The sequence below is a fragment of the Toxotes jaculatrix genome, chromosome 19 (assembly GCF_017976425.1).
Source record: "Toxotes jaculatrix isolate fToxJac2 chromosome 19, fToxJac2.pri, whole genome shotgun sequence".
Taxonomy (NCBI): domain Eukaryota; kingdom Metazoa; phylum Chordata; class Actinopteri; family Toxotidae; genus Toxotes; species Toxotes jaculatrix.
In genome coordinates, this window is record NC_054412.1 from 11171836 (window position 1) to 11195454 (window position 23619).

At 41.6% G+C, this 23619-nt stretch overlaps 1 protein-coding gene across 1 annotated transcript; it reads left to right on the plus strand.

The window, feature by feature from the left end:
• The first annotated feature begins 3274 nt into the window (after positions 1-3274).
• ppp1r14c (protein phosphatase 1, regulatory (inhibitor) subunit 14C) lies at positions 3275-22144 on the plus strand. The gene is made up of 4 exons (XM_041065105.1): positions 3275-3587; positions 18052-18135; positions 18393-18425; positions 19875-22144. The coding sequence occupies exons 1-4, from the start codon at positions 3354-3356 to the stop codon at positions 19947-19949; spliced, it is 426 nt and encodes a 141-aa protein (XP_040921039.1). The 5' UTR covers positions 3275-3353; the 3' UTR covers positions 19950-22144.
• Positions 22145-23619: the final 1475 nt, after the last annotated feature.

Below are 23619 nucleotides of genomic sequence, written 5' to 3' on the forward strand. Positions count from 1 at the left end.
AGGAGTAAAACGGAAAATCAACACTAATCAAACTGATGACGGTATTTTACCGTCCGAGTTTCACTCAGAGCGAAGCACCACCTTAACCCAGGCCGCTGCTGCACCTGTGAGCCAAAGCAGCAGGTGCGCTCCAGACAGCCACAGTCTGCGCGCATTGACCTGCAGTTCTGGACTCCAATATAACTAATAAATGTTTATGTGGGTAAAAACTCTGAGGACTTACAGGCCTTTCTCCACATACCCCTGATAACCTGAGCACGTGGGAGGTGAACTGAGGGTTTACTAACGTGAACGTTAGTAAACGTCTGTCCCGCTGTCCCGCGTGTCATATTCAGCCTTTATCTTTACCACATGAACCACATCACGGTCCAGAATTTAAATATGTCAAACCACCAAGACTTAAGAAATATTTACTACAGAACCAGGTGAGCTCCACCTTAAAACATAACCCCAGGTGGCACCAGCGCAACATGGCACCGTAAACTGTGACTGTTTTCGGAACCATGTTGTTGGCGCGCTCGGTGGGGCTCGTCTGAAATGTTGTGTGTACTCACTTTTCGTAGAAAGTCCAGAAAGCTGTTTCCAAACCGTCTGTCCAAGGTGAGCGGTGCGATGGAGACACGCGCACTGAGGCTATGTGCGCGAGCGTGTGCGCGGGCGTGAGCAGAAAATGGCGTCCGTGGCTCACGTGGTGGAAAGGCCTCTGTTGCAGCACCTGAAGAACAGATATTCACAGGTTGATACACCTGGTCTGTTTCCATCAGTGTGCTCACACTGCCTCCATACTCACTCAGAAACTCGGTGGAAGTCTGTGTTCCGCGCACACGCGATCTCCTCGATCTCCTCCAAACCGGCGCGGTAATGGAGGACTCGGTGCACTGTGTGGTGGTCACACTGGTACCGTGGTTTAGCTGAACTACGAGCTGAAACCAGCTCCAACACACGGTTCAGCGTCCGGTTTTATCAGGTTACACTTTGACTCAAAGTCCCGGGTCTTCACCTGATGAACAACAGTATTTCACAGATTTGAATAAACTCACAACCAGCGTCTTCCTGTCCTCCTGTTTCTAGCGCGCTCCCGGCCTGCACCTGGCGTTTTTAACTCCCACCCCTCTAACAACCAGGTGGGTCGTCATCTCTGATTGGCTAATGATTGGCCAGTGATAATTGAGCCAGACCACAATATCACAGGTCATGTGTTACGAAACAAAACACAGAAACCAATAGGAGTGTGCGATACTACAAAATTTGGTATGATCCGACACCAAGTAAATACAGAGCCAGTACTGCTGATACCCATACCAATATCAATACTTTTTTACTCAGTAAAGCAGCTTATCTACTTTTGTGTAAGGCGGAGCAATGCGTCATAAAGACGTGAAAGCAATATGCAAACTTGAATGAAAATTGCAAATTTTAATTTTCATGATCATTGAATGATTTTGTGATTTTTCAATTTTCAATTAGTTGATCATGATTATGATCATAATAAAACACAGGACAAAGATTTTAGGCAAATAAAAAAATACTTTTTAAATCAAAATTTAAATTTTACTTTTTCAGTTAAAGTTCAGTTTTTAACAGAAGAGGGCAAATAAAAAAAGTGCAAATAACTAAACAAAAGCAAAAACTACTATTGGCTGTCATTCACAACCTTTGGCTAAGGTCCCCTTTTGGTTTCTGTCCCCATGTTTAGAGCCACAGATTTATAGGTTTTTGTTCAGAAACAATAACATGTTTACATTTTTCCCTTTTATTGCACTTGCTGCAATTGCAATTGCTGACCACTAAATCTGCTACTGTTACTATTTTTATCTATATTTGACTTTTACTGCAGTTATTGTGACTACTGTTATCACTGCTAATCACAGTAATAATTTGTCTGATCCTACGAATGGATCTAATGTGCCTGCACCATGTCAGGACACTGGAATCCTCACAGGACTTTGTTTTCTCTTGTTTTCTTGTATGCTGATGTTTTGCCTTTGGGAAATTTTCAGAGCACCTCATAGGTGCTCCGGTGGGCTCACTATCGGCCGATTCGGGCCTGTCAAACTACTGATATTTGTTCAAAAACCAAACATGATATTGCCAAGCAAATTTCATCGTCAAAGGCAAGAGACCTTAAGGAACACAGTGATGTATTTTTTTTTGGTCCTAGTGTCAAAAATGTGGATAATATGGCGAGTTTAAAAAAGAGTATTTTCTGCTTTTCTCCAAAAATCCTCCTCTCGATTTACACTGGAGTCAATGGAGCAGATGAGAGTGATTCATGTCGGTAAAATGCTACAAAGTTGGAGAATATCACTGTTGTAGAGTTAAATTTGTGGCTGTAGCTGTCGTGTGAAGAAAAAATTTCTGAGACTTTTTAAAAGCCTCTACACTCTAAGCGCCCACTCTAGGCTGGAACATTCAGCAATACACACCCATTTTAAACTAAAATTTTAGGTGTAGGAAAAACAAGAATAACAATAGTGTGCCGTGATACACCCCACACCACTAATTAACATACTTCTCCATATGACCAACAGATGGCGCAACGGACTCTTTCAATGCCTCATTGAAGTGTTAGGCTTCAGACATACTCAGCATATTGGTGATTCAGTTTCAGGTGTGCACAACCAATCTTGGCATACCAGCCTTTTGTACACATCTGTACATCACACAAGAAGATATAAAAGTCCAATATTCACCGTATAGTTCAATAAATAAACAAATAAATAAAAACACAATATGGCCAAGGAGCATGCATCGGATTAGGAAAGACCCTCTGCCGAGGCTCTCCAGCATCTGCTTGTCCTCCAGTGCGCGCTGGTGCACGGACAAGCACCATTGAGGGAATTTAGCTGACACACTGCAAAAAATGACCATCTTAACAAAATATTTGATTGCCTATCACTATTTAAGAATTTTATAGTTTTCTAAAAACCCATCTTTAGAAACTGCTAGTGGCAGAGATTTAAATTAAAATCACTCAAGAAGTTTCCCTCGATTCTCTGCCATTTTATCAATATATGGACAGGCCATCTTCTTTCTTGTTTAACTTTATTCCTTGAAAGTCGCCTTATTAAACATGGTGTTGTAAACTATTTGATTCCACGCTAAAGAAAGAAGGGTTTCTTTTTAAGGGAAACACTGATTATAATTTTAACACATGACAGGCGCCTAAGATGCTCATTTCTTGCAGTGTTCGCTCCGCCTTCTCGGCTGTCTCCGGCGCTGCGCTTTAAATAGCAGCTGTTTAAAAGCTCCTCACCAGTCTCCTGTCTGCCGTGCAGCGCACAGTCCTTCTCAGCATTGCAGTCCCCCCCTCATTCACACATTTCTTTAATAATAAGCCCTCGCATCCCGCAATGTCGGCCGCCAGCACCGAGACTAGTGCCCCGCTGCCCACCGCCGGCAGCCGGGTCTTCTTCCAATCTGCGCCCGGGGTTGGCTGCGTGGGGTCCGGCCCCATCACCGGGGACGACCCGGTGCAGAAGAAACAAGGCAAAGTGACAGTCAAGTACGATAGGAAAGAGCTGCGGAAAAGACTCGTCCTGGAGGAGTGGATCATTGAGCAGCTCAGCGAGTTGTATGACTGTGAGGTGAGTGGAGCAGAAACCTTAACTCACACTCGGTTAGTGCGCGCACTTGTCACCGACACCTTTTAAAACCATATGGACATATGTGGGGAAACACTGGTCCTGAACACCCGCTTTGTCAGTTTTGTTGACTGATGACTCAAATATAACCTCATCCATCCAGAGATGATGATTCCTTCTCTGTTTGACTCGCTGTAATTGCATCATCTGGATCAGCCAGAACTGCAACTCATTTTCTCCCATTTGTGATTTTAGATGCTCCAGTACTCCCTCTTTGCAAAGAAAGGCTTAGAATGCACCCACATTTACAATGGACCCGAACATCCTCCACTAAATAGCCTGTGCCCAAACGTTTACCGGTGTCTCTTTGTCCTCCGCAGCACTGACACCTGCTGGGTTATGAGTGAGGGGTGAATAGCGGAAGAGTCTAAGCGACACAAAGCTGTCTGGTTTATTAACGTGGCTTTTTTCTGAAATGATGTATTGTCTCCTCTCTCTCCGGCTCTGCCGGGAGGGAGAGGGAAGGGGTTGCTGGTTCAACGCGAGCGAGAGAAACCGCACGGTTGCGCCTTTTACGCACCAGTCACCCCAGTCTTTTAATGAAAATGTGTCCATTTCCCGATTCCATTTAATTTGTTTAAACTGCTCACCAGTTTCCCTGAGTTTGGTATTCATTACTATATCAGGCAGTCCTCGAGAGCAAAAGACATGTTAAACCGCAAGAGCCCGTGACAGTGCTTCAGTTTTCCTTCTGGTTGCGTTAAGAGAAACAACATTAATCGGGATTAATTCCTCCACCGTTTCTGTGGCAGATTTCTGACCTTTTAAACCCTTTTCACCTTTCGAGGGAGGATCTGTCGCCAGACGATACTGACAGCCCAATTATTTTGCGCTCTCACGTTCACAAGTCGAATTCTTTAACATTTAAAGGGGGGGGGGGCATTGCGTGCGTGCGGATCTGTATTTATGCGCTGGGAGAGAGACGGGGGTTCAGAAAGACGTGTGGGTGTGTGTGTGCCCTCTGCCACACACAATATGCTACCAGAGCCAAGTTGGGGGAGGGGGCGAACTGGAGAAGAGGAAAGAAGGGCAGTGGGTTAAGGATGTGCTGATGCTGTGACTCTCCTCACCAGCCAATCACCTCCTCTGGCTCTGACCCCCTTCCTTACAGCAGAGGGTCTGCACAGACATACACATATGCATGCATACACACTGCAGGCAGCATACAGTACCGTGTGTCTGTCACCTCAGACTCAGCCAATCAGAGATGAAACAGGCGGTGTGAGCGTGCATCCACACGTGCCTGCTCACATGAACCTGACAGACTAACCTGTGGGGGGATGCCTTTCAATTTAACAAGGAGACATGTGTCTCACGCACACACACTGGTGTGCATCATGTGGTCATTCATGTAGGCAACATGCTGCATTTCAGACTATGGCAAAGACTGACTGCAACGTGTGTGAATGTGCAGACGGGAAACACCTGCACAAATCACAGCAATGTGAACGTCAACAAGAAAACATTATTGTCCGTCCCAGTGGCTTGTCCCTCTACTGACACATCATTGCAATGCAAATATTATTCCCCCATACTGGAGGCAAATAGACTTTTCAAATCAAGCCACTGTGATCTCTTGTAGCTTCAGTCAGCTCTTATCTACTAAAATATCACCAAAAGTGAATCTTTTTTTGCAGCTGTCTAACCGTCTGCTGTTTTTATGGCTTTTGCCTTGTTTGCAAGCTTCCTCCTCTCTTTATGGTCCTGCTGTGGTTCTCACTCAAGTTGAAAAGCGCCGTATAGCCTGTCTGAGAGTGGACTGGTTTACATTTCAAAGCTGGCTGAGCTCTTGGCTGCATGTCAGCGTGTTGTCAGCAGGTGCGCTTGATCTACAAGTTGTATGATGCCTCCCCACACACAGATCGACTGGTCTATTTGATGCTTCTATAAGGGCTGGGGTTCATTGGCCCAGTGTTAATCTTGGACAGTCACATCTCTGCCATGCAACATTTGCCTTCCTCTTCCAATCGATGTATGTCTATTTTTTTTACTCCAGCCTCTTAGATGAATAATCAAAAACACTCCTCACATCACAATGTACCTTCCCTACCTTGATTTCTTGATGTACAAATTGTTGCAAAAGACTTCACTCTCTTGTCTGCAGACATCCCCTTTGTCTTGACTTCAGCTTAATGATGGGAATTCTGCAGTCCACATTTCGGTATAGATATTCCCAGCAGCATGACACCTCCTCATATTATGTCTTTCACACAGCAAATGGGATAATATCACATGATAATCCCCTGGCTCAGTGGCGTTGTTGCCAGTCTGATATCATGCTGGATGCTGGAATCAGCACAGTGTTGACTGGCTGTAGAGACACATGGAAGCTGGCAGGATTTCAGAGGACAGCAGGTAATGAAATGAGGACATCATTATTTTTGACACGTCGTCACTGTGGCACGTTGTTGAAGCTTTCTTTCATCCGTGCTGTGCTTTACTGATGATGTTTGGGCACGTGACTGTAAACTGGAAGTCACACCACCTTCATGCCTACTAACACTTCTATGTTAAAACCTATGATAGACACAGGTGTATATTTTGTGTTAATGTGCATGTGTGTGTGTGTGAGAGAGAGACAGAGTGAGGGAGAGACTGCTGATTTGGCTGCATTGGCCTGGCTTAAAGGTCAGCCTGTGTATCTGTTTCATAAGACCACCTGATACTAGAGAACATCACAGTGTGTGTTTGTGTGGGGGTGGGGGTGGTGTACTGACGCTGGAAGCAACAGAGTGGACAAAGGGTTAACTCTAATTATCTTACTTAAGGAGTTAGCACAACACAACAAAACACAACACAGCACAAGAAATTTTAAATAGGTTAACTGATCTTAGCATAAAATAGCTTAGCATAAAATAAAGGGAAAATGGCTGGCCTTGCTTTGTCTCTTGTTTGTTTAATTTGTAGAGAAACTGAAGCATACAATTTGTGGTTTTACGTAAAATGACGTGCTTGCCAGAGCCAGGCTACCTGTTTCCCCTGTCTTTTCACTAAGCCAAGCAAACCGTCTTATCTTCTTAACTTCTTATCAAACTGTCTGTAAGAAAGCAAATACCACTTTAAAAAATATATAAAACTGCTCCTTTAACCTTAAAACAAAGAAGATATTTAAAAATAAAAAGGACTCTCTCTCTCTCTCTTTCTGGGCTATAGGATAACAGACTGTGAGTTCTGTCAGAAATGGATTCTCTCTCTTGTCTCTTGGGATGTGTTTCCTCTGTACATTTCGTTGTTCAGAGGACAGAGAGGAGAAAAGGGAGAGAACAGAGAGACTGGGTGACTTGGATAGAGAGAGAGTGGGAAGGAGAGAGAAGGAGAGCCAAGGACCTGAGTGCTCCCAGTACAGCTCTTGACACAGTGGAGGATAGGAATATAGTATCTTATTGACTTATTGTCGTTTTTTTGCTATGCTGGTATCTGACAAAAGCCACTGCTCACACTATAAAAAAGTTATTGGAGAACATCTCCCTCCAGCACATTTACTTCTCTTCACTGGCTTTTGGATGAAAATTTTTTTCTGCCCACAAATTAAAATTTAAGTGATAAACTGCAATATTTTTTCATAAATAAATCCATCTACTATGCTGCTAATAATCACTGATGTAAAAAAAACTGTATATCTTGATTGGGCTGTGACTAATTATATATTAGTGAATATGAATAATAATTTCATTGTTGATTAATGCAGCAGTTGTAAACTACACAGATCTTCTAGAAAATACTTAAATTTCAGCCTCTTTTTTAAAATTAAACTTTATTTATATGGAAACCATTTTAGCAGGGGATCTCTGCCCAGGACATACTAATGTAACAACACTAAAAACCAGGTGACAGTGTTATGAAGGCTAAAATATTAAATTTATTATCAAATGTTAAGATTTGCTGAAAGCTGGGAACAAAGAATTTTTCCCATTTTTGTTTAAAAGACGGCATGAATGATGAATTGATGATCAAAAATGTTACTGATTAATTTTCTGTCAACTAATAGATTAACTGACCAATTATTCACCTCTACTTTCAAGCTGGTCTTCATTGTCTGAAAGACATGTGGAGAGTCTCCATTTGAAGTGACTGTTAATATTTCTTGTTTGAAAGTCACAGCTCAGGTTAAGAGACACGAAATGAGCAAAATGAGACACAAAACAACCAATAAAGAGACCCAAAGCGACTACAAGCAATGCAACCGTGTTCGCTCTCTTTCACTAAGCCTAACCCTGTAAACGGGGGGTGGTGGGTCTTTTACCTGTTTGTCCACAGGGGCGCATTTTCTCATAATCTATCCATTTTGCAGGAGTGAAGATATCTGATCAAAAACTCAAAACTCAAAAACTCAGCACAATTCTCATTTCTCCCTCCTTCGCACACCTTCACCACTACCTGTGGAAATGAAAACCCACCAACACACTCACTGCCTCCCACTGCGAGACACCGGATTAGATTGTACAGTTTAACGCTGAGGTCAAGTCTAGGTGATTAAAAGGCATAATGTGTCAGCACGGTGATGAGTGTCTGTCTGAGAGCATGTCAACACAATCAATGAAGGCTGTTGAGGAAAAGGCCTTAACTTTGTGTGTGTGTTAGAGAGAATGACAGAGAATGATAGAGTGGTGAGTCTCACGTAGGCTCGCAGACTCTGTGGTTTTATATATGTGTTGTTGGGGTGCAAGCTGCAGAACAAGGGGAGAGAGACACTGTAATGCCCTACTTTTACATGGCTCAGCTTCAACAGAGCCCCACTCAATGAAGCTTATTCATGTGTACAAGCACAGATACAGCACTCAGCCCTCAGGCCTTGGGTGTGTGTGTGTTCATGTCTGTGTCTATGGGTGTGTATGGATGTGTGTATAATGCCATGCATGCTTTTTTTTTTTGGGCTGATGATATTCCGCTGTTATTTGGCAGTTATGGGGTGGCAAGCAGTCAGGGGTACTTTCCATGAATGGATGAGCACACACACACATACACACACACATGTACAGGTCAGTGTACATATTTGGACCAAATGGAGCAAAGGGAAGTAGAAGATCATTAGGAGCATCTTCTTGTGGATAATACTTACTCTTCTGTCTGGTGCTGGGCAGGGGGTTTATTTTCCACACTGTTTTGTGTAAGAGAGTCTGTCTCAAGGCGGTGTTTGTGTGCGTTGTGGACAAAGGAATCTGGGTTTTGTGTGCTGAATTCTGCCTCCCCAAGGATCAACACTGACTTCTAAGTAGAAAAAATTGAGCATCTTCATCCCTCTCAGTCTGTATCATTATCCCCTCCTCCGCTTCTCTCCTGTGACCTTGTCAATAACCTCCCCTCTTGCTCACCTTTCATGTTTTTCTTGCTGGGAAGGAAAAACGATGTATCATGTGAACCTCATAGGGTAGCAGAGGAGGAGTAAATAGTGCAATTCAAGCCAAGTCATTAGCGATGTTCAATAGGTTTAGGAATAGCATGCCAGGGATAAACACACACATATTGACACACAAAGACAGAAGCATCGTGTTGCCATTAAGGTTACTAGATATACTGTATGTACACATATTGTAGACATACAGGTGTAGGCAGAAAATCTTTTATGATCTAGGTTATGCTGCAGGTACACAGAAGCTGTCTTCATTATTTCCCACTTTACTGACCCATTCAGATGTGCATCCATCTCCTGTGACAGCTGATGGATGTGATCAATCGAACACATCTCACTCTGACTGATGGCAGGAAGTGGGCTAAGCTTGATTACCTCATGTGTTTTAAAATCTGTGAAGGTCAAAATCATACAAAAAGGGAAAGCTGTAAGGGAGAGCAAAAGACATATCATTGTGAAATACAACCCAGCCTGACTGCCATTAGCTGGGCTGACAGCTCCAACAATTGGGTGATTTCATCAGTCAATTTGGATGTTTGTTTTAATGAGTGACCCTGATGTGTTTATGGATCTGAAGGGGAAGGTCGTTGTTGTTTTTGCTGTCTGTGCCTGGGAAGGCAGACATTTATCATATCTGCCATTTCAATTGCACAGACAAAAATAGATACTTGCTTGGCGTCTGTGTCCGAGCACGTGTTGACACGTTTCATGTAGCACCTGCAGACATGTGCATCTGCTGCTAAACAAATCAAAGGTGTTGACACGGAGGCCTTTTAGTGAGCAGATAGCCACCAGCTGCTGAAACAGTTCTAAACGCTCGCGCAGTAGAAAGGTGTCAAATGTCTATTTCCAAAGTAAAAAACCGAGGGAAAAGGTTACAGTGTGTTTGTTCCTCTTTGCTGCCATCTCTCTATATTTTCCATCCTGCTGCCATTCTCCGCACTTTTCCTCCTCTCTCTCTTGTCTCAACTTCTGACCCACCGGGACACCTACCCGCCTGCTTTTTATCCTCATCCGCCTTTTTCTTTGCAATTTTCCTTCCAGCAGTTGTTCTATTGTCAGTCCTGTGGCTTTCACATTTTCGTACATTAGACATATTATGCCTGTAGCTGACACAGCTAATCACATATGATGAGTGACTCCAATGAGTGTAACATTTAAGTAGGCTTAATTGCTGGATTGACAATGTGATAACTTGTGAAAGACAAGCAATCAAATAACAAATAGAGAAAGTAATGTTCAGAAAATAAAAATAATTAATGTAAAATGATAAAATGTTGAAAGGAAAAAAGTTAAGCACTTTTAGTTTTGGTCTTGCTGTCAGCCCGTCTTTCACTTCTTTCCTCTTCCCTTTCCTTCTCGCCCTTTGTGGTTTCCCACTCTATTAACCCTGTATGCTGTATTTCTGTGCTCAGCTGACATTGTATAATGCTGTCATAGTGGTTTTAGATATTACTGCTAAACCCTGGGGAGGCCTATCAGTCTGCATGCAAGAGAAAAAAAACGATGGATAGGGAGAAAAATAAAAAGACCTGGAAAGAACAAAATATCTGCAGGTTATTAACTTGAATTATGGGCGTTGCAAATATGACACTTATGTCCCAAGACATAATGGTACAAGAAAAAGGATCTTAAAATGTCAAGTGCTATTTGTAATCATTGTCAAGTGACATGCTTTCCATTTTAATCATTTTGATTTTTTTTTGTGAATTAGTGTTCATATTGATTTCACATGTCAGCTGCAAAGTGATTAGATTGATGGAAAAACAAGAGAACCTGCTGTGAAGTATGCAACCAGAGTTGCTGAAATGGACAGCCACTGAGACTGAGAAAGGAAGAGATGTTGACTTTTCACACTCACACACTGACTTTCTTGTCTTCCTATGACATCTCCCCCCATCCCAAGATGATCCAGTTAATCACTGGTTTAATTGTCAGCGCGCCAGCACAATTTATAAACTGGCTGAGTACAAAACACTGACTCAGTCTATGCTTTGCTCTGTGAAAAGATGAAAAACACTGTCATCATTCACACATCTCTGAGAGAGGGAGACTGAGAGAGACAGAGATGACGGAAAGATGGAAAGAAGGGAAGATTGTTGTTTTGACTTTCAAAGTCAGTGGGGTGTGTTCATGTGTGGGTGTGTTGTTTACTTGATTTCTACCTTTGCATGTGTCGAATGACTCTGCAAATTTGGAAGTGATAGATCCAATCAGTAAGAAAGCACTTTTATCTATAAAAAGCGTAAAAAAAAAAAAAAATATTCTTGGTCATCTTTGTTTTATTGCTGCTATAGCACTGCTTATGTCTTCACAGCAGAGGGTTTTCTAATTGCCTCTGAGTTTGAATAAATCCATTAATGCCTTGACTAGCTAGTTGTTATGCTTGCTGACTGCTTGTGACCCTGATGCTATTGATGATTTAAGTCCAGTTTGGCTGGAGGCATTGCTTTGCACTGAGGGCAAAGGTCCAAATGGGCCCCAGCTGTCAATACATGAGCCCGAGGGAGAAACTGTCTGCCTGGTAAATACAGTAAAATGAATCATGTGCACCTGAACCACAAAACTGTGAAATGGAGTCACAAGACAGATGCTGGCATTTTCATGGTTGACAATCCACAATCATACTTTAATTTAGCATTGGCAGTGACATCTGCCTCCTCAAAATGTAACTACATGCTAGGGGCTACAGAGACACCACATGGTGACTGCAAGAACTGTGATTGGTCAGGTTTGGATGCTTGAGATTGTTGATAATGAATACAGCATTAAGCAAGTTGAAGAACGACTCGTAATTGTCTACTGTAACCTCCATCAAACAAATCTATCTCCATGACAATACTTTTGCTTGCTGCGATTGCTGCTCTTTATTGTAGTGAATGAAAGAACATAATCAAGACAATTGTCCAAGTTACGAGAGGCAAAGACAAAACAGAAGTTACCTTGATGTAATTCCATTTCCGTAAGTAAGGGTCAGGTTATGCTTATGCTTAACTTCTAAAATTGTCATGCATAATCATTTAAACAGAAATTTTCCTTTGAGGGCTAATTTCTCCCTCCAACCTTCTTTTTCTACCAGTTCCCCCTGATATACAATGTCGTCTAGAGTACAGCTGAATCAGCGTGGGAAAGAGCTTTTGCTGCAGCAGCTAACTTTATCCAGTGAAGTCACTTCATCTGTGCTGTATGGTTTCAGCAAATTGCATCGCTGGAGGGGCAATAGGGAGGTGCTGGAAGGAGCGGGATGGAGGAAGAGGGGGGTGGATGGAGAGGAAAAAGGGCTGTAGAAACACTTGTTTTTACCCTTGAACCATCTGCCACTACTGTTTTTTTTATTTATTTACTCATGATTTGTAAAACATGTCTTCTGCCTTTGTCCTTTTGTTCACCTCGATTCTCCAGGCTTCTCATCTTTTTTATTCTTGTCCCATCCTCACCACATATTCTTCGTTGTGCAGCATTTTCTCTCCCTCTCCCTCACCTCACTTGGTCTCATAAGAGGAATTCATCCAACCTTGAGCTCCTCCTCGCTTTGATGTGACACAGCATGGCAGTGCGGAGGGAGGAAGAAAGCTGAGCTGTGAGGTTTTACGGTGTTGCACAATCCTCCTCTTCCTTCCCCTCTGCCTCATCATCACAGTGACCCACTTATCTGTGAGCTCCCCATCTCCCTGTATCTTTATTTTCTCCTCTTATGTATTCTAATGACTGCTCTCATACATACATTTCCTTTTACTTCCCTTTTGCAGTTTTTTTTACCTCTCTCTAACTCTCATCTCTGCACAGTCCTTAATTTAACACCATCAGTGTTTGATTTATTAAATCTTTCCTTCTCTCGCTTTTTCTTTTTCTTTTTTGTGCCCTACTTATTAAAGTTTCCATGTTTACAGTGTCATTTGAACATTTTAGCATCTCTTTACTATTAAAATTCTCCTCGCTTAATTCTTGTCCTACTATCTCATAACTAGCATACAGCGCTGTGATTAAAGACGTAGGTGTTTTTATCTTAAATACCAGTTAACTTCTCTTTGAAACAGGATCAGACTCTGTGTGTGTGTGTGTGTGTGTGTGTGTGTTCCATATAATCTAAGTTATGTGGGATCTGTCACTGTCAGCCACATTTTGTGTGTATTATTACTTGAGCACTTCAGTACCTTTACAGGAAAAGGCTAAATGTGCTTGTGCTCTTTGCACCACTGGAGCATGATCGCACTTCCTCTGTCTTTGTCCAGCTCATACATGCATGAAACACACACACACACACACTGAAAATGACCGGAGAGAAAATGACAACTGATAGACAGTGGTGTCGACTGCTAAGCCTCCCTTTTCCAGCATCTGGACTTGACAGCTGCCATGATCCCCCAGACAAAACCTTTTATCTACAGTAGCGCCCCACTTGCCAATTGCCTGGGCTGCAGTGATGCTACAGCTTAGTGCTAAAATAATCAGTGGCATAATTTCTCACCTCATAATACATCTACAGCTTAGTTAAATAATTAACCTTTCATCATTAATAGAATGTAGTAATTTTCTCTTCTTGTTTTTGGCAAAAAGTAAACAACAAAGTTTTACTGAGGTATCTTAAGCACAAGCTAGCAAATAGTATCCAATAAAACCAGTATCCAATTATTAATTCTTGATTGTGAACTCCTGTGCATAGGATACTAAAAATAAAACATTGTTTTTTAAATAATAAACCTACCTAACATGTCTTTCATGTGTAGCTGACCTCAACTTGATCCTTTTGCAATTATCTCTTCAGGACATCTAAGCACTGTTCAATATAACTGGTAGTTCTGGTTCTGGTACAAGTAGGCTATGAATAGGAATAATAATGAATCACTTGGCCGAGTGAAGTGACTCCCTGTCACAGGGAGTTTTGTTCATGTTGAGCGTTTGAATAGAGTCTGAATAGAGTTTGTGGTGAGTCACAGGGTCGGGCCGCTTACATTAGCTTTGATTCACCTCATCGCAGACAAACCAGACTGAAAACGCTGCCGGCTCCTTAACTGTTGGTGAAAACAAGTCTGGCACACATGCACACACTTTCTCTGCACACAACAAACACACTGGCTGGCTGTTTCGCTTTCTCTTTCTCCCTCAGACTCTCTTTTGCTTGTTGGCTCGCAAACATAGTCTATACAAAGTTGCCTTCATCTCAACAAACACTTCACTCCTTGTTATCTCTCTTGCACACTCTATCCTTTACACATAATAAACACACTAACTCTCTTTTCCTGTTTTCATCACTATGTCTTTCTTCTGCATATGCAAACATGCAAATTTGCCCTCATCTGCAACAAATGCTGCTTCTGTGCTTCTAACACAGATCAATATTTATTTCTTCCCAATATCACATTACATGCACATCATAAACTAAACACTAATTTTAATAGAGCAATATTTTTTCACTTATAAAACAGATCATAAGTTTTCATCTTTTCACCTTTTCACCTTTTCACCTGTGAATAGTCTCTTTATTTCTGTAATGCATTGCAGTGTGAGCCAATAGTGTGCCACAACACCACACTCAAAAACCAAGTAATTTTTCATCTTTATCCCAGCATTTTTTAGGTGTATTTTCTCTGTTGTGTTTCCAATGTGACTGTACTACATGCTCAACAAAACACAGGTAGAATTTGTTTGTAGTTTGCAACTGACAGCCTGTCAGTCATCTGCATGCTGTCAGGCATAATAAAGTTTTCTTTCAGTTTTGTTGTTTTTTTGCTACTTGATATCATTGTAAAACCAACAAAAACATCTTTTGTTACATGTAGTGTAGGAATACCTACCTATATCTCCCATAAAATATATATTTTTAGGATGAGGTTCAGTTTGATTTGACTGGATGCCTCTTCAACCTGAGCCTCTATCGACTGTCTTATAAAATAAGCAGAAAATCAGATCATATTTTTGCATTATTTTGAATGTATTTCTGTGTGTCTAGCTGTCCCTTTCTGTCCCCTGACATTGCTTGCTGTCATTTTGTCACCCTTCCACTGCTGGCAAGATGGAAAATTAGTTTCCCTGGAGTACTGGGTGTGACCTCCACTATTTTAGGCTCTCGATCACCAGCAGGACAACAACAACTTTGGTGTTTATCTGCATGTTAAGTGTGTGACTGTGTAAGTGTATTTCCATTCTTGTCAGTGCATGGATTATATTTAACACTCTGAGGTACTTTCTCACATGTGCTACAGACAAGGCCCTGTGTTTCACTGCAGAAGATTGATGGTGGCAAAAAACTATGTGTGTTTGTGTGTATGTGTGTGTGAGACTTGCACACGTCTCCGATTGCCTGCAGTCGTGCTTCACACACAGGCCATGCTTGCCCTAGTCATCACCAATCACAGTGACAGATGGTGACGGACTACCTGGTGACAAGTGGGATAGTCAGGGAGACACACACACACACACACACTCAAACATGACAGAGTTATAACTAGGTATCAGTAGATCAATCGATAGATAGATAGATAGATAGATAGATAGATAGATAGATAGATAGATAGATAGATAGATAGATTGTCCTGTGTCCTCAACCCCCTTAAGAAGTAGGTCAATGTGTTAAATTCACCCTCCTGAGAGGCTTTCACTTCACCGTTACTCAGCCTTTCTCTGTTTGGAAACCAGTAGACTACAGCATGCAACGGCAGCTGTTACTGTTACTCTGCTAAGCTAGGCTAATTACCTTTCAGCAGGACTAATTTTTCTGGTGTGCAAAAACTAGTATGAGAATTTTAAATGGCAACAGCACTATGCTCCCCTCTCTTTAACACAGCTATCTCTATTTTTTCCTTATCCCTCCTTTCTTCAGTTTGAAATAGCTCATCTCTCCTCTGATGTTTTGCATTTGCATATAACCTCAGTCCTCTGTTTCCACGGCGCACACACTCCAATACTAATAGATGACAGCCTTTGATATGTTCTGCCACATTCCCTCGTTTCTCCACCTTTCTTTTCTGTTTCCTTAATGAGTGGGGATTTAAGAGCAAGACCCTCTCACTAAGACCCGGAGAGAGATTTCAGAGGAAGAGGTTGAAGGGGACGCTGTCTGTAGAGAGACTGATATGCTTAAAATGCTGGTTGTGTAAATGCCTCTTAACGGCTCAGGAATAAGGATGAAGGTGGGTTAGCCATGTGTGTAAGTCTGTGTACGAGTGTTACGTGCGTGAGTGAACAAATGCAGATGAGATATGTGCGAGCCAGGTATGAGTGCCACTGATGTCAAGTGAAATTTTTTTAACTGTGTAAACAAGAGTTATGAGGTTAGGTCTCAGTTGTTTCATATTCATCTTCACAGTTAAGGATTTAGATGAAAAACTTAAATTGCCCTAGGTACAGTAATTCTTCTGTAGTCATGCTGTCAAACATACTGCTCATAATGCACCGTGTTTGCCTCTTGCAACTTCTCATACATTTGGTACTGTAATTTCAAAGGTATAATTGCAAGCTAATTCTATTCTGTGCACATCAACCCACCCACGCAAAAACTGAAATCACAGTGACTGAGCTTTAATGCTGAGAGCTAAAATCAAATCATCCTTCCATCCCCCCTGTTCCTGTGTCTGAATACCAGTGCATGCTCCAGGCTAAAGCATTCACAGAGTCCTTGGAGAAGCTTAAACACACAACACAAACACACACACAACCCACAGCTACAGTCAGTTTTAGTACTGTAGCATCCTGGCTGGTTCAGGAATGCTGGGTAACATGCAAGAAACAAGAAGGTGTTAAATCTTTAATATTTCCTGTCAATGATATACTCACTCTGTATGAGTCTAAACCTTGTAGCAGGGGTAAATAACAGCATGGGCTTCTCTGAAGTAAAACTTTTTTTTTTTTTAATTTTGGTGTAGATTATGGCCCATATGGCTCATGGCATATAACCTTCCAATGTGATACGACAGCTTTGCAGTATTATCGGAAAACTAGGGTCTTTCTTTTTCAGAGAGTAGAAATGCTGTGGCCAAGTCAAAGCTCTTAAGCAAGTAGCTTGTTCTTTGGCAAACATAAAGATTAAAATTCCTGACCCACTATTGCCTCATTATTATTTTCTTGTTGTTTTTTGGAAAATCACTAGAGAGTCAGCATAATTTGCATAAAGCAAAGCATGTTCATCCCTCCACACAGTTCATAAAAACTGTAATGCAAGCCTGTAATGCCAACTGCGATTTCCTGCAAGAAAGTCTGATATGCTACAATGCCCATCCACCACCCTGACCACCACACCCTCACCTTCCACCTCTTTACAAAAAGGACATATTACTCCCTGCACTAGTGCTGAATGTTAGCATTAGACTTAAATAGTGAATATGGACACATTTCCAATGTATACTGGGGTGGGACAGTAGCAGTAGAGGCCATTTTGCTGCAATCCTCCAGCATAATGTTCAGTGAGCAGCTCAGCTGTTGGTAAAGGCCACCACTTGGACGAGGGACCTGCACTTGTACATGGTTTCTATGGCTTTAATTCCCAGAAGGAAGAGTTTGGAAGATACATCATGCGGTAGCTGGGAGGGAAGGGTTGATCCTTTCTGAATGCCTCTTCTGCACAAGCCTTGTGGTGGGATAAAATGAACCAAAGGAACACAGGACCTTTGAAGTGGTGTTGAGCTGAATACAGCCTCTAACCACAGAGCCACTAAATGGCCCTGCCCCTGCACAATGACATTTCCACATGATGTCTGTCCCTAATTGGCAAATATCTGTTTGGGCTGTTTGGAACTTTGGAGTTCAGAGACATGAGAACAGTGTTTTGAAGACAGACTTGGATTCATGCTGAGAGGTGAAATGAAGGAATGGAAAGTGAGGGAAAGTGTGTAATTGAGGTTGGTTTTGGTGAAAGGTTGGTGTCACAAAAAGAAAAAGGATGTTACAACATGACAATAATAATTTGTATCAGTGTTTGGTGAACACCATTCCAACACAAAGACTCTTGTTTAGTTGTCCATTTTAATTTCCTGTTTGCCTCCTTTCCTCTTGCATGTCCTTGCCTTCTTAATGTGCCTCTGTTTCAGCAGCTCACTAATCAAGAGCGTCTTTATGTTTCAGGAGGAGGAGATGCCAGAGGTGGAGATAGACATCGATGACCTGTTGGAGGTCAACAGTGATGACGAGAGAGCTAGCAAACTGCAGGTATACCCCGGTGACTGTGTGTGTGTGTGTGTCTATCTTTGTACCTATATGTCTATTTTTAGCAAAACCCATTGTAATATGCAGCACAAGTGTCAATGTACAGGGGATTTAGAGGTGAGAGGAGGGAGCTGTACCTTATATCACCAAGCTGCAATATTTTGTGATGCATTTTTTTTACATTAACTAGCAAATTGAAGACAATACTGGAACACAACTAATCCCTCAACAACTCTCTTTGTTTGTCCTTCTCTGCACAGGAATCATTAATAGACTGCTACAAACCAACAGAGGTTAGTATGCTTAGTGTTTGTCTGTCACCCATACATACAATAAAACGGTCAATGTCAGTGACCTAGACATTATTGATGATTTGTGGTTTATAGAGCAGTGTATGTTGAACCAACATGTCCCAGATGTATGTGTGTGGTTAATTAATGTCTAATAACGAACAAGTCCTCCTCTCTTTCCACTGTCACCCCGACCTAAATATGACAGGGTTAAAAGGACCCTGAAACCACACACACACACACACACACACACACACACACACACACACACACACACACACACACACACACACACACACACACACACACTGTTTCTGTTTACTTCTTAAGGGACTTGAGTATGTTTAGCATGTGTTTGGAGTGTGTGAATGGGTGTGTGTGTGTGTGTAAAAAGTGTTAAGTGTTTGGGTTGGGGGAGGTGAGGTTAAGCTATTTTGGTGACTATGGGTTGTACAGACCAATCACATTACCTCTACATACGGCGATGCCGTCCAGCCTGAATGTCCCATCTGTCATCTGTGTGTGTATGTGTGTGACATTAGTTCATCCTGTGACAACCACTACAAGGTCACCCACTAGTATCCAAAGCTACAGTAGTGTCCATCCAGGTTGACAGCCACTGACGTGTCAATCCTACACACACACACACACACACACACAGACACAGACACACACACACACACACACACACACACTGTAATCCCTTGTGTACAAGCACAGATGCCATTTTGACCAAACTCCCACTGAGACACCATCAGGGAATAAACAGTGTAACACAAGCAATGGAGAGAAGAGGTGAAGGTGACAAAATCAGAGAGCAACCGAGGGAGGATGAAAGAGGGAATGAGAGCACAGTTAGAAAATGTGCAGTACTGTAGGACATTAAGGGAGAAAAGTAAGAGATAGAAGCCATTACAAAGAGATGGGAAGAGAGAGATGCAGAGGGATATATGAAAGGACAGCTAGAGGGAGAAAGATAGACCAGAGTATAGCAGAGAGAGGAGGAGGAGAGGTAGAGACGGAGTGAGAGGAGGAGGAGACATCAGTAATTAGGTCACGAGCAGTGTCACCACTGGTATAATGAAGGGGGATTATATTCCAGCATATTCTCCACCACTGTCACACTATCATAGACCTCTGTACAACCTCTTCCTTAAACCCAAGACGAGGAATGTCTTTGCCCCCCTTCCTTATTGACTCATAATCCACTAATTCCTTTACTGGAATGTTTTTGTAATGAATGAGAAGCAGAAAGTCAAATTTTGGAAATGTTGCTGAAAATATTAGAAACAGAATCTGAAGATCTTAATTTTGGTTGTCTTTACTGGGAGTATTTAATAATCTGTTCTGATATCTAAATTGCATATTAAATCATTAAAGAAAGAAATATGTTTGTGAATGCATGTTAGTGAAGCTGTCTGTCTGACTTGCTTTTAATTTCCTCCCCTGCAGGACTTTGTCCGTGAGTTGCTGGGCAGGATAAGGGGAATGAGAAAACTCAGTGCACCAACCAAGAAGGGCCTATAATGGCTGTCATGTCAACATCAATCACACATAAACTACATCATCTCAGCTCCACCTGCTTAACCCACTCAACATGGACTGTCATCACACAGAATAACTTATCAAAAACATTAGTAACTATTCTGCAACCTGCAAACATGCACCATAAAATCCATGCATATAGCACAACAAGGTGTATTAATATATTTGACTGTTGAAAGGTACTTAAGCAAAACAGAGCCAACATGGTGTAATCACATACAGCCAGATGAAAATGTCAAAACCCTGCAACGTGCCAGAACTGCAACAGTGCTTTAAACATGAATACCACCTAATTCCATAATTCAGAGCCATGTTAAAACTCCTCAAGCTGATGCTGTAATCCCAAACAGCCATACAGACTAAAACACCAATAAATCTCAAAAAGGGAGGTGGTAAATACAAATGTTTGTACTGCAGTAGGTGTGAAATTAGCTGTAGCACTATGTAAACACAGTGCTTCACTATTTTGTCTTTATTTTTACTGAGGTGTTTTGCTGTTACTTCTTTTTAAAAATGTACTGTATGTTGCCATTTATTGTTCACGTGATTGAAATGTGGTCTTCAACAGTTTCTGTTTCTGTCCAACTTTAAAGTCAACCTCCTTACCCTTACTCCGTCAGTGCTAACAAATGTACGTTTTATTTTAAGCACGGGGCGTCAATACATCAATTCTGTCATTTTTGTGATGTGTAAAACTCTGGAAAGAGCTGGGACATTTTAGTAAACAAGGCGAAATTATGTTAAGATGCTTTTTACCCTCTGTTCTAGTACAGTTTTCACCACAACAAGGCATGATGGGTGTTGTTGTTCTCTATATGACACTACAACACCTGTATGATTGGCAGCCTTTCACCTACCACGTCACGCAGTGTAGTCCATTGCTGTCCCTCATAAAAAAAAAACATATCAGTTGGTTGTTTAGGTTTAAGTACAAAGCCCAAACAGTTTAGTTGTTTCTCACACCCGGCTTCACTTAACTCTGCTAACTAGCCTCTCTAATAGTGGTTGATGTTGCCTTTAAAGACATTCAGGATCAGTTCACCTTTTACTCAGCACTGAACCTTAATAACTGACAACCTAAAGGCAAATACGGTTGAGTCAGAGCCTGAATACAACTTGAAACTTTGACACTTAAACCTGTCAGGTCCTGCCAGGGAAGGTGTGCCAAACTGGGAGCATTACATCCTAAATGTTGTACGTCAGGGAGGCATTAGTGTGACACAGCATTTCCACAGAGGTTGTTTGTTAAGTTTGTGAAACATCATCGAGTGGGCACAGAGTTTTAGGATGTTCAAAACTTTTCCAGGTTGCAGAAAATAAGTTGTAATTGCATAATCCCAGGTTTCAGAGGTGGATTTAGTTATTTATTGTTGTTAATGACCGTCTGTGCACCAACACGCTCAAAAACCTGTAAGCTCTGGTACAATCATGACTATGTTATTGGGTTGGGCCCAGTTTCATTTCCGAGCAGTCAATCGTGAACCAATTGGAATGGAGCAGAGCTAAACCTGCCACACACACACACACATATATATATATATATATATATATATATATATATATATATATATATATATATATATATATATATATATATATATATATATATATGAATACCCTCAGCTGCCAAAGACAAAAGCAGGGCAATGTTTGATTTTAACATAACACTTGCGATGCACCCGTCTTGCATGCTTACAACAGAGAAAACATTGATAAAGAGTATAGATATTCTAAACTTATAATCAAGCAAAAAATACTTTTTTGACTTAGCTACCATGTACGACTTTGTAGAACTTTTTGTGTTGAAACAACGTGACCGTCACGTTGGAGAGAATCCAGGAAATTTTAAAAATGGTGCTGTTTTTGATGTTCTTCCCAGGTTTCGGTTGTGTAAAAGGCGTTTTCACTGTCGACTGATGCCAGACAAATGTGTCTGAAAGAAATATGTCTGTCTTTATTGATGGAGTGCATACAGTCTAAAGTGGCATCCTCCTTGCATTTCCTCTCCTCAGTCTGAACAGGGCTGTCACTACTCTCAGCTACAAATGGTTGATTTGTTTATAAAGATCATATATTTTCTGGATCAGTGAATAGGAAGGAAAAGTCAAAGAGGAAGCCATTATAGTCAGCTGAAATGCATCCAGAATTCATGTCGAGGTACTCTATAGGATTTTCTCCATCAAGAAACAGTTCAGGGGCAATAGGTTGATATTTTATAATTTATGGGATTTCACGTGGAGAGTATTTTGAAAGTGTCCATACTAGAAAGCTTTACATTTGCATGTATTTTTAAAGTAGCATGTTGAAGGGAATTTTGTTGGCCCAGAGGTTTTTATTTCACAGAATAAAACACTTTCCTTTTTATACCTTTATTATTACTATTATTATCATTATTATTATTATTATGACTAAAATATTCCGTTTTTCAGCTGCGGTTTTGTTTTTCTGTACATCCACAATAGGCGTTCTTGTTTTTAAAATGTGATGTGATGTGTGGTTTGTTTTTGCTGATAATAAAAACGCAGAATGACTCTGTACTGTTTAAACACACATCCCTCTGTGTTTGCCTTCTTGCGGAGACTTATGAGAAGAGTAAAATGTAAAAATGACAAATTTCTGTTTCCATTTTTTTATGCTAAGCTAAGCCAACTGTCAACTGGTTGTCGCCATACATATATAGGACAGATACAAGATTTAACCTTCACGGTTAATCACGGTTGCCAATGTGTTCCTTCTCAGTTCAACACAGTGTGGCGGTGGTTTAGGAGGACACTGCCTGCACTGTCTGATTCTGTAAAGGGTTAATCAGGGTATGACATTATTGCTCATTGCCCGCATGGGTAGCCTTTATCTGCAGCATGTCTAGCCCCATATGGACTAGAAACACTAGACAGGCCGGCTGTACACTGTTGCTAGGTAGAAAGTTGTCACTGATCTCTGAGAAAGATTTATCTCTGATATTTAAAAGGCCGTTGTGTAGGCCTAAGAAGAGGTCAGATTCAATGTTACATGATCACTGATCTGGGAGAGGACAAGACAATCTCCCCGCAAATCAAAGCTCCTATGTTTTATTTTCAAAACGCAAGTCATGTGGAAGAATGTAGGCCAGTTTACAGAGGAAAACAGACAGAGAAAGACACACTCAGTGAATGCGCCACAGCTTTTATTCCCGCAGAGAATGTGATAATGAATGTCTTCTGATTCACTGACACACATTCCCAAACAGCCCTGTGGATTTCACTGCAGGAAACAGAACTGCACACACACTGCTACTGCTTCTGCTGCTGATGCCGTGTGTTGGAGGCGAAGAGAATGCCGAAGCGGTGCCAGCACTACTGTGCAGCGCCACAAGGCTGCGTGTGCCTTTAAATTCCATGACCCACTTTTCACAGCTGGGGCTGGCTGGCAGGGAGCGCTCGTGCACGCTGCCTTGAATAATTGGGACTGCAAGGTGAATGTGAGGAGAATAGTTAAGGATGGGAGCTACCCCCCCGCTAGACTGCCTGCCTGGTTCAGTCAGCTGGCAGCACACCAGCAAATCTCACACCAGCGCACTTCTCAAGTCGCTGTCGGTCATGGTTTTTCACAATATTAAAACTGATGTGGAATGGAGGCAGTTATTTATGGGAAGAGAGAAAATTGTATGGATGTA

Excerpts from the sequence above, each read along its gene's own strand:
- ppp1r14c (XM_041065105.1), top strand. The coding sequence starts at position 3,354 with ATGTCGGCCGCCAGCACCGAGACTAGTGCCCCGCTGCCCACCGCCGGC. Across the intron at positions 18,136-18,392 it reads AGAGAGCTAGCAAACTGCAG|GAATCATTAATAGACTGCTA; the intron begins GTATACCCCGGT and ends TTCTCTGCACAG. Across the intron at positions 18,426-19,874 it reads ACTGCTACAAACCAACAGAG|GACTTTGTCCGTGAGTTGCT; the intron begins GTTAGTATGCTT and ends CCTCCCCTGCAG.